Consider the following 12,028-nt stretch of genomic DNA (forward strand, 5'->3'; position numbering starts at 1 on the left):
AAAACCAGGCATCTTGTCTTGCAAAATCAAGCTTTAAAAATGCTATAAGATGAAATAACCCAAAAAGGTGTCAACAAAATCAATAACCAAATTTATGGTAAATAAAAATGTTCATATTTAGAATGTACAGACACTGGTATCAATATAACCACTTGTGATATAACAGGTCTGAAAACAGAAATCCACAATATGCAAAGGAATATGCATAAAAATCAATGAAAATTCACAGCTGGATGGAATCTCTTTGGTTAGCCTTGACACTGGGTCAATTAAGAAGCCCTACCATTAGCATGATTTCCAGAACAATTTATGAAACTTTTTACAACCATGAATGCAGAAAGCACCCCACACACATTCACATTTTCTGAAAAACTGGTACAATGGTGCACATTACAGCATTTTCTGGATCAGACTTCAGCTATTTGTATGCTTTTTCTAATCATTTCTGGTACTTTCTTACTTTTTTCTCTTGATCATATTTATGACCAGGCTCTCTGTTGTCATCATCTAAATTTGGACATTTCTGTGGTGGTTGCACACCCTGAAAAATCTTCCACATCTTTATGATTGTAAACACACAATTTGCTGTTTGTCTAACACAAGACTACTTGTTAAATGTTATGACAGCATCTGGTTGAAATTTTCACTGCTCCAACACATTAGTGATGGCTGGGTTTTAGTGATCTGTTGGCAATGTCAATGACCACACATTAACTGACTAGCATTAATTTCAAGCCCTGTGCCTATAGTATGCTCAAGATTTGATTGGTGAAGTTCTTGTTTATTGCTTAGACATTACCATGTGAATGTAATTTTCATGGAAAAAATGCACATATTTTCTTAATCTATGCATACTATGGGTATCATGCCATCATCCACCTTTCTTAAATGTTTTAATATTAGCAATATACACAATATACTACTAAGTTTGGGTTTTATTCTCTACCGGATATGATGCAGAATGAAACAGAAAGCATAAATTATGCATGGATGGATGGATACATGGACAAATTACAGGCATGCAAAATAGAACTACATAGTCTTTGACAATTTCCAGAAGCACAAGAAATTAAATTTTATTACTGTTCAACAATTTTGAAAAATAGAAAGAAAATGTGATAGTTTGAAAGAAAGAATACCTCTGTTTCCTCAGACTGTCCAGGCAACTTAGACCAGAAAAACCCTCTCCAATCTGGATCTTCAAATATGTATGGCAGAACCCTAGTCAGAAGACGTATACAATTCAAGGCTGCAAAACAATATTAGTTGCATATTAATGTTAAACACAGTATAATCTCCTAGATATTACCTCAGATCAGACTTAGGAAAAGTGGTATCAATGGAGAAATGACCTCATTTCTTATTTCATGTTTCCTCTTCTTGTAAAGTAAATTGTACTGACAAAATATGGCTGCTGTTTGAAAACGGTTTTATTTCAGGGGTAGTCCCAATTGGAGTTCTTACTGTTGTACCTAATACAAATATCCATGGATTACATTTTTAATGTTCCATTTAAGTATACAAGGGATTTGGATAAGGAAGTTTGGAATTTAGGTAACCACCCTAATATATGATCAAGGCCTTTCTGGATCTACCCTCATAACTTTTACCAACAGATGATAAATTCTTGTCACTGGAAATCTAATTCATTCACACTTGAGATCTAACAAATTTTATGTGTGTAGCTTTAAAAAAAATTCCTTATGTCACCAGTGTGGCAGCTTATAGTGATGTCTAGCACATATGTCCCACCTAGTTTCATTATCCTGACACCAGGCTGACCAATCCTAACCCTAACCTCTTTATACTGACTGCCAAGTGAGGCAGCTGCTAGTACCATAAGTCTTTCGTATGACTCAACTGGGGTTCAAACCTGTGACCTCCTGCATACAAGGTGGATGCTCAAACCACTTAGGCCACCAGTGCAGAGCAATTTTTAGGTAAAGAAAGATATTCTAATGCAAAGTAAAAACTTATATTTCTACCAGAATTTTTTTATTATTTTTATGTCTTTCTGTACTTTAAAAATTTAGGTTTTGTTTGGATTTGTTGGGTTTAACACCATCTGTCTGTAAATGACAGGTTATGCACAAAAGCCAGTATATGATCTATGCTACTCTCACATGTTACTTTATTGACATTCATAAACTGAATATAAACAGAGATACTGCACTTCTTGATATCCTTAACAATGCCCGAACTAGGTTTACATAGTAATGGTAATTTGGCAGGGAATGACATACAAATTGGCAATGTTTTCTTTACTGAGCATCCTAAATTGATTAATGTGCACAAATGTACTTACCATGACACCTGAAATAAATTGTATTTCAGAATATTTGGGGCTTGTGAGGTTTTTTATCTGGTGCAAGGGTAGAAAAAAAAGAAGACCCTAGGCTGTCCAGTGGTAAAATTCTCAACATTCTGGAGAAGAAATCGGCTATATAAAACACACAGAGTATCTATTAACTGAATCCTTGCATATGTATGATAGAAATGTTGTCATCTGCCTCAACTCAGTCTTGGAGTTCTAAATGTTTTTGATTTGGATAGATACTTGCAGTCACCATTTCATAAATGTAATGAAACGATCTTATTGAATCATGTCTCTGCTTTTACCATCCCTCATTTCTGACAGCACTTCCATGTTATGTACAGTTTGATAATAATGCACGTCGCAAAAAAAAAACACCACATTTTTTCCTGTGCTAAGATATATAAAGTGTAGCACACAAGAACATATCGCTCTTTGTATGACAGAAGAAAACCCCCCATTAGAACTATTTTTGCCAATGGGAAATTCACATACAATTTTTTTCACAAATATACTAAATTAATGATTTGCTAAAATTTAATGTTAATAAAATATTGTGATCTGAAGTATTGTCTTGAAACTAGTGCATATGAAAAACGACTGTATTTAAAGTTATGATATCAAAGAAACATGTTGGTCATAGACACATGTGGTTAAAATAAAGCACCTGTCTGCTGTTCTTTTTGTGCGTGACAGCCACTTTCTGCTGCAGCTACAAGTTGTTCTACAGCTTTGTAACATAATGTTGCTAGATTTGAGGGAGATTCTTCCCGCAGCGCTCGTATTTCTGCAGCAGGTATAAGAGTAAATACATCCTGGACACATGTCACACTGTCTGACCAAAACTGCTCCCAGAATGCTTCATCACTTGCCTCAATGGGCTGAAAAATAAAATTTTGCTAAAACATTTGTACAAAATACAGCATATATAAATGCATTTTTAGATTTTCACACATTTGTTTTTATAAACATTATACATGGGACCATTGCCATCTAAAAGAGAAACCCATAAGAAATGCCTAGTGCCTCCAGTTTGGTAAACTTGAGGTAATATCTAAGGTGAACAGAAGCATAAGGCACTAAGCAATCATAATTTAACTTAGATTTTTTTATATATGAATGTAACGAACCAAAGGCAGAATTGTACAGAATCAGAGCATGTGGGCTGGACATCTTACTAGGAGTTACATAATTTAGGATCTCTAAATTGGCTTCAAAGGTATTTAATCCTTCTGCAAGCGGGGCTTCTGCCAAAGGGCACATTCAGGCCGGATCCCCCGTAGTGTGCCAAGATGATGTGAAGAAACCTGGACCCATGCAGAAAGAACATCAAACGGTAGGCGTGTCGACTAATTAGGGATAAGAGAAGCTAGATCTTTGCCTGGAGGGGCTAACACTTTAGGCGGGAAAATGCTTCATTCCTGTTAGTAATGCGCACAGACCCATCAGTGAGCTGCTAATTCTTGAGGGAGAGAGACATATTGTCTAGCAAAGCAGGAAGCTTATGTTGAGGAGGGAATTTTAGCTAAAAGCCATTCCGAGACTTAACTTGTAAAAAGAAGGGAATTGAACTAGGTAAACAAGCTTTTCAAAGGTAAGATGGTATCTTGGCCGAGTCTTTGTGCATGATTTGAGTAGATAGTTGAATATATTAGAATATTGAATCCTCATGTATAATTGCATTTATTAGAATATTTAATCGCATCATATTGTTGAATTTATTAAATACTTGAATTATGACATGTACATTAGCATCTATCAGAATGTAGATTGAGCACTATGCGAAATTAGATGGAGTTGGATTTATGTGCATATGTATTTATATGTTAATTCTGTAATTCTTAGGACGCATGCAATAGGAATGACTACATAGTAACGATGGGTAGATAGTGTGAGTGTGTTACAAAAATTCACTGATTAATGCTATTCATGCATAGAGCTCAAGGCATGACTCCGATAAGTGGAAATTTATATGTACATAGGGCCTGGTAAAATTATTCACCCATTAGTCTGATGGAAGGTCCATGAGAGTGGTTAATTTCAAAGAGTAGAGTAGGAAGACAAAGGTGTACGTCCCTTATATTTCTTCAGGAAGTTCCCAGGGTGTTGTGAGAGTCAGTGCTGAGATATTCCAGAGTGTATGAAGTGATGACACCAAGAGAATAAGAAGGAAGCCATGGAGACTTCCAGTGTGTACACAAGAGGCACAGTGTACAGAAGGAGGAAGAGGAAGGAAGTAGGGAAGAAGAGAAATTAGACAAGTACTTGGGAAAACTCACTGAACAGAGACTCTCTCACAATAAGACAGTAATTTCTATGTGACGAAGTAAAGAGTAAAGGGCATTTGGTCAACCCGGCCATTATTGAATTATGATATATTGAGCTGAAGATTTATGTCCATGAAATTCTTGCATTCATATATTTGATAAAATTATTATTTAGTCAACCTTGAGTTGTTATCTGTATTTAGAGAGTCAAAACTGTTCACTGGGGGCTTGTGAGTCATTAAATTTTAATGCACACCTTCTGAAGTATTATCTATAATACCGTAGTGGATCAGTCATTATTTATAATACAGTAGCAGGGTTGTGACAATGAATGTAAATGCATGCAGCATGAGCTGTTGTTTAAAAGTCCGAGTAAAAAAGCTTACTCAATATTTCTTATAATTATTTTTTGTTTGACTGTCATTTTTAACACATTAACCCATGGATATTTTTGTCATTTTTACCTGAAATTCGAGTAGGAAATACATTTTGAAAGCTATTTCTGAATACAACCTAAGACTCAACTTCCAGGTGATTTTCCAATAACCTAATGCCTAGTTGTGTTAGAAACATCATTTTTCATTGGCTATTTGGCTCACACATGAGCAGAAGGGTAAAAGTTGGATTTTTTCAAGTTTTATTTTTTGCTTAACGGACCCATTATTTTCGTATCAAGACCACTCTTTATTCCAAATGCTCATCTTATCCTACTTTTTGCAAAGGTTCATCAGTCTGTTTGCAGTTCACACCAGTCTGCCTTAGATGTGAGACCAAAAAGTCTAAAATCGGCACACAAAATTGGATTCCAACCATTGGCGACTTTTGGGTGGAAAAAAAATCAGGTCCGAAAAATGAGGGTTTTCCCTCTGTGTTTTGTAGTGCAACTAAAACTTCCAAATTATCTGGTATCATTGCAGAGCTACATCTGTCTACCTTTCTATAATACCACCCATTTTAGTGTATCATGCATGACCTTGACGTTACAGAGCTCGGCAGTAGGCTACTACCTCCTGCCACATTAACTCATCACCAGGGGTTAATGTGTTAAAACAAGTCATCTAAATACAAGATAACCACCACAAACCCAGCTTATGCAAAGTCACCTATAGAAAATTTTATATGGTACAGTCCTCCCAATCTGTACACTACTCATGGTCCAACAATCTCAAAATATGTACAACTTGAGCTAAACATTGTTGCCATGGTATCACAAAAAATATCAAATGTGTGTTTCGAACCTATTGTCTTTAACTAAGTAACAGAAATAATGAAAACCATCACCTTTGGTAAAATTCAACAAATAATTTATTTCCTATAATACAAAGTGAAAAATTAAGAAGAACTTACAGTACTGTAATTTAAATCCCAATTAGTCCTACAAGTTCTATCACAAGACCAAAAGTATAGAAGATTCTGAATGAATTCCAGTGGTGTTCCAAATGAATTCCAATTTAATGTGCTGATGTGCCAATAGCCTGGAATAGTATTTATGTGCTAACAGTTTTGATGTATCACAATTATATAACCCTACATAATGATATAACCCTACATGTCCTTGAATGAATCACAATAACTCCAAAATAGTAAATTAGTCCTAATGTCCAACAGCACTTTGTAATTCCAGTGAATAGTTTAAATAAATCAATCCTCACAAATAAAAACTAAACACAACAATAAGACTGATCCCACTTGGATGTTAAGATAAAAATTTGAACAATGTTCCAGAATTCCTACACCATGCTGTATTAATTTAATTATAAATATGTGCCTAACAAATTTTCTGATTTTATTTCTTCCAAATAATTATTATTATGATTGCCATTAATAATCTAATTATCTAGTTTTCGATTTCACCAGCCAGTGTTATAATTAAAAGGAATGTACAATGAAACTAATGTAAGGTAGGTGCATTAAGTTGGCAAGTAAAAATGTAGACACAGGAAAAAAATGAATGATATATCTACTTGGACCAATGAGAAGCCAACACACTTCAATAATGCATACACCTTTCATCAAACTGGAATGAAATTCACAAAGCAAAAATGCCAGATGCTTGTTAGTAATACACCTCTTCAGATGAAACATAACTGCAATAGATTTCATAGCCTGTATTAAACTGGTTTATAAAACCATATAGCTGCAACTATGTAAGCCTTCTGCAAACAAAAATCTTCTTGCCCAGTCGCTGTGAAAAATCAAGTTTCATGACTGTATATACACCAGTATAAAAGAAACTGAGCTAAATGTAGAAAAATAATGTAATCAGTAGAGTGTGAAATACATGACACTTATCTGCCTGAATAAATATACAACAAATGATTAGTAAATTTATATAGTTAATAAAGGTTCATGAAGTGGAAAACACACATGGTAACAATCATTTAATATATGATATATTACAGATGGGTGCGACTTGATTATATATTAAGGTGAGGCATAACTTAAATAGTGTGCGCTTTAGCGGGTGCGAGATGGAGAGGACTGTGACTCACTCAATTAAAGATTCCTGCATTGTTAATTCGAATAGAACTAAAAGATGCGAAAGTCTCGTGTCGTTTTGGAGGACTAGACTATTATAAATTTTAAATGACTGAGGTATTTATTCATCTGTTCTCTTTATTTGTTGTCCATCTGACGCATATTACAATTTGCTCCCTATTATCGACAATGCCGGCTCACATGAAAATACAGTGTGGGAGACAGCCATCTTCTGTATTTGTCTTTTTCATGCCTAAAATTAAGTAATCAAAGGCCCTGCATCGGTTAGATACCTGCGTCTTTGTTGTAAGCTGGATGACAGCTTTTCTAAAATTTAATTTGGTGTCTGCGTTTCCCATTTCACGGGTTTGTTGGCATAATGCTCACAGATGTCTGTGGTGTTTTCCGATTGGTAAATTACTTATTTTTTTTTTTCTTCAATCCGGAAGTTGATGGAACATTTTGTTTTTACGTTACAAGAACTCCGATACAAACACGGATCTAATCACATTTAGGAACAACGTCCGACTTGTTTTACACACTGTTTTAATGCTGTACATTTCCTTAAACCATTTTTAAGCAGAAGCGGTAATGTGATCGACTTTCTGGTAATTACTACTTTTATGAAATGATCACATTAATATATTAATATTATTTCACCTCATGACAACAAAATTAAGACATATACACTGTATATATATATATATATATATATATATATATATATATATATATATGTGTGTGTGCTTTTAATTATCATATGTGGAGGACTATTATTGATGACTAATTAAAAATTAACAAACAAAACTATTTTTAATTTTAAAGCTAGACAAACTCCAGTAACATTGTAGATTACCAAGTCAAGAATAGGTGGGGCCCCAAGTGGCCAAGTGGTCTTAAGTGCTCACCATTACGGATCACTGCCACCTCACCTTTGTCTGTGTGGGTTTGAGTCTCAGATTCAGGCAATGTGGGTACATGAGAAAGCTTGTCAGTAGCTTCTCATGGGGTTTCCAGGGTTCTTCCACCACCGTTTTATACTGGCTACCATATATAGCCTATCTTGTGCTGAAAAATGGCATTAAACCCTGCAACAACAACAATAGGTAATTTTGACTTTTTGCTTGATACTACATATTGCTTCCCCTTATTATCAAATGGTTTGCTACATTTTATACAACATCTGTGGACCATTGTTTAAATTTCAGTCATGTTTTTTTCATATTACTAAAACTTTTAGTTTACTTCCCTGATATCACTGTATTGCCAATATTTAAACTTAAATTTCTATTACAGAAAAGTTGTGTTGCTGTTAATCTCAGGTTTGTTAATCTCTTATCAGACAACAGTGTGTGTGTGATGTGGATTTTTTTTATATAGTTTTAATAATTTTTAAGTCATATTGCTATGATGTCTGCAGTGTGATAGTTTTTATAGTGATGTCTAGCACTGGGGCATCATGCCACCAACATGTACCATAATGTCCCACCCAATCACATTATTCTGATACCGGGCTGACCAGTCCTAACACTAACCTCTTAATGCTGAGTGCCTAGTGAGGCAGCTGTTAGTACCATTTTTATAAGTCTTTGGTATGACTCAGCCTGGGTTCAAAACCCACAACCTCCTGCATCTGAGGTGGACACTCTAACCACTATGCCACTGGAGCAGTCTATCATACAATAGAAATGTTGACTAAAAGATGGTGAAGAAAAAGGGAGTTAGCAGGAATTATATACTTGTTGGTTCATTTTTTGTCATCTGCTACATCAAAAAATTGTGAACATTAATATTTATGGAAAATTAAATGTGCAAACCTCAGGCCACTTGTCAATTGCAGCCTTGAACTTAGCTCTCTTGCTCAATAGCTCTCTTGCTCAATAGCTCTCTAGTCAGAAAAATAGGAGTTATAGTCATTTGGAACAAAAGATTTTTTAAAAACAACATCAGTATTAAATTTATTAGGAAAAAAGTTATGCTTGATGGAAAATTACAGTTAAATAATGCATTATTCATGAAATTTACCTGATAAATATAACTATATTTGTGTTTGTACAATGTGTATGCCCCTCACAGACCAAAAAGTCCAATCCCAAAAAGGTTCAGAAACATAACAATTTTAAAAATTGCTGCAACAGAATGAAAATTGTGTCATATCAAAGCATATACATACTAAAGTCTTATTTATTTACCTCAAGCAGTGTTGGTTTATTTGTGCTAACAATGTTTTGTAAAAATAATATCAAAGTTCCCAAAAAGTTTAAAATTGTACAAACAATTGAAGAATTATTGTAATGGCCATAAACTAGGTTTTGTACACATGAATACAAAACAGGCCTATGAAATTTCATTTGTCTACTCCAAGTTCTTTCTTGCTTAATCATGTTAGCAAGGTATTTGGCAACAAAAAAATTCAAAGTACAAAAGGTTTATTAATGTATGAAAAAGTGAAACAAATAATGACCAGAAAAATAACCAGATCGTCTATATATGTATACAAATAATTTCATTTCTCTACCATGTGTGTGGTTGTTGTAAAAGCATGCAAACAAGCTTCTTGAGACAGAAAGGTGTACAGACAGGCATGACCAAATCAAGATGTCCCCACTGCCAACAGAAAAAAATTTGGAAGCCATTATTTGAAATAAAATGTCACTGAGAAAGTCATAATTTGTTGAAACCAGATTTACTTCCTGGTGAAATATCTACAACAGGAAATCCACATCTTTTGATGTGACATAATATAAAACCACTACAGCCTGAACAGATCCCTCTGATCTTACAAGTAGATCACTGAGGTGATTAATATCCCCAATATAAACACACCCATAAAATTTCAGGAATGTACATACAACAGTATCTAACAAAATGAGGTAAATTAAAAAACAAAAAAACATACCAGTAGCCTAATTGCTGGAGTGTGAAAAATAGGTCACTATGTCATGCCTTTGCCCATCTCGAGTTACCTTCCAAGATTTATCAAGTTTTATGAATCTACATACAAAAATGTCAGAGAAATTGAGCATATTTACAAGCCTAATGGAATAATATTGCTTGGGAATTAAATGTTAGTCAATATGATCTACTTTGCCATGTGGTGACTAGTACCCTCCAAGATGAATACAACCATTACTTAAGCAGGTAGTGCCCCCCAAGACAAATACCCCCAAAAAGTTGAATTACTGTACACAATGGTTAAGAGAAACTGAGCTAAATTCAAAAACTCAATGGATTTGCTGAAACTTGAAAAGTAGGTCACTGTAACTTACCTTCTCCCATTGTGACTAGTACACTCCAAGATGAATAGATGTATGCCCATAAAGTTATTTGATTCTTTTTTAAACAGTGTAAGAGTTATTATGCTGAATGCAAAACTGAATGTAATCACTGTTGACTAGTACCCTCTAAGTCAAACACATCCATTAAAATTTAATGACTGTACACACAATGGTATTGGAGAAACTAGACTAAATGCAAAAAATTCTGGAATGTAAAAGTTCACCATGACCTACTTTTATTGGGTGTGACTAGTAATCTCCAAAGATGAATGTATCCATCGAGTTTCATTGCAAAACACGTAGCCATATGTGAGAAATTAACTGAATCCACATCTTAATGGAATTGATGGAATGAATGAAGGTCACCATCACCTACTTTGTTGTTGTTGTTCTAGGGTTTAACGCCATTTTTCAGCACAAGATAGGCTATACAGTATAACTGGCAGAGGAAGAACCCTGGAAAACCCAGGGAAGAACCACTGACCCACGAGAAGCTACTGGCAGGCTTTCCCACGAACCCATGCTAGCCGAGCCTTGGACTCAAACCCACGCAGACAGAGGTGAGATGGCAGTGATCCAGAATGGCGAGCACTTTAGACCACTCGGCCACTCAGGGCCCCCACATACTTTGTGCAGTGTTGACTAGATTCTTCCAAGATGAATATACATATCAAGTTTCATGAGTTAGCATAAAGCAGTATCATACTAAGTGCAAAAACTGAATGTAATCACTGGAATATGAAAAATAGGTCCCCATAAGCTATTTTTGACCATGGTGAGTAGAATCCACTCGGATGAATGCATTGATCAAATTTCATGACTGTATGGTACAATTTGTAAAGCTTATCACTTTGACCAGCTTTTGCCTACGGTGAGTAGTTACTCCAAGAGGAATACACCAGTTGAGTTTCATAACTCTGTATACCATAGTGTTTGAGCAACTGAGATATAAACAGAACCTTAATGCAATCTTTGGAGGATGAAAAATAGGTCACCATGGCATCTTTTTGCTGATGGTGCATAGTACCCTCCACAGTGAATATATCCATTAAGATTGATGACTATGTAAAATGATGTCAGAGTAACCATGCTAATGGTTTTGGGGTTTGGTATTTATGGCACAGCAAAAACGAATACATTATTTAGTCAGTAACACTGGACAACAAATTTTTACAAAAGTCATGTTACTGAAATAAAATTAGTCAATTCTTATCAATTTTTATGTGCTGAACACGAATATGACAGTCAAATTGCAAAATTGGCTCTAGTTTTTTTGTAATCTGCAAGAAATTAATGTTTACATAACGAAATGCATTCCAATAGTAAAAGGTCAACTGTAATAGCCTACCTATAAAAAATCAAGTCATTGACTACATCTTAGATTTCTTCGCCTGTCTCTTGTACAGCTGTTCGGGAGCATCTCTGAGGAGTGTCCAGCAGTAGTCAGCCAGCATTGTAGTGGACCATTTTCCCTGGTATCTTTGTTCCATTGTTGCGATATCTTGATGAAAACGTTCGCCGTGTTCATCACTAACAATACCACAGTTGCTAGGAAAGAAATCCAAATGGGAATGAAGGAAGTGAATCTTTAGAGACATATTGCAGCCAAGTTTCTTATACTTCATCAACATGTCTTCTACTAGTTCCTTATAGTTTTCTGCCCTAACATTTCCGAGGAAGTTTGTAGAAAC

The 12,028-nt window shown here is 35.0% G+C and overlaps 1 protein-coding gene across 2 annotated transcripts in view; it reads right to left on the bottom strand.

Annotated features, from left to right (window-relative positions):
• The window catches only part of LOC149803015 (protein HID1-like), a 76,940-nt gene extending 69,467 nt beyond the window's left edge, over window positions 1-7,473 (bottom strand). For both annotated transcript variants that reach the window (XM_089952570.1, XM_089952569.1), the window contains exons 1-3: window positions 7,353-7,473; window positions 2,982-3,195; window positions 1,140-1,249 (exon numbers count right to left, since the gene is read on the bottom strand). In XM_089952570.1, coding sequence (XP_089808696.1) covers window positions 1,140-1,249; window positions 2,982-3,195; window positions 7,353-7,418 — 390 coding nt within the window. In that variant the 5' untranslated portion in view covers window positions 7,419-7,473. The remainder of the gene's footprint in view (window positions 1-1,139; window positions 1,250-2,981; window positions 3,196-7,352) is intronic.
• Between the last annotated feature and the right edge of the window lie 4,555 nt (window positions 7,474-12,028).

This window comes from Sinohyriopsis cumingii, chromosome 3 (genome assembly GCF_028554795.1).
Source record: "Sinohyriopsis cumingii isolate HCF-2022 chromosome 3, ASM2855479v2, whole genome shotgun sequence".
In the NCBI taxonomy this organism is placed as follows: Eukaryota; Metazoa; Mollusca; class Bivalvia; order Unionida; family Unionidae; genus Sinohyriopsis; species Sinohyriopsis cumingii.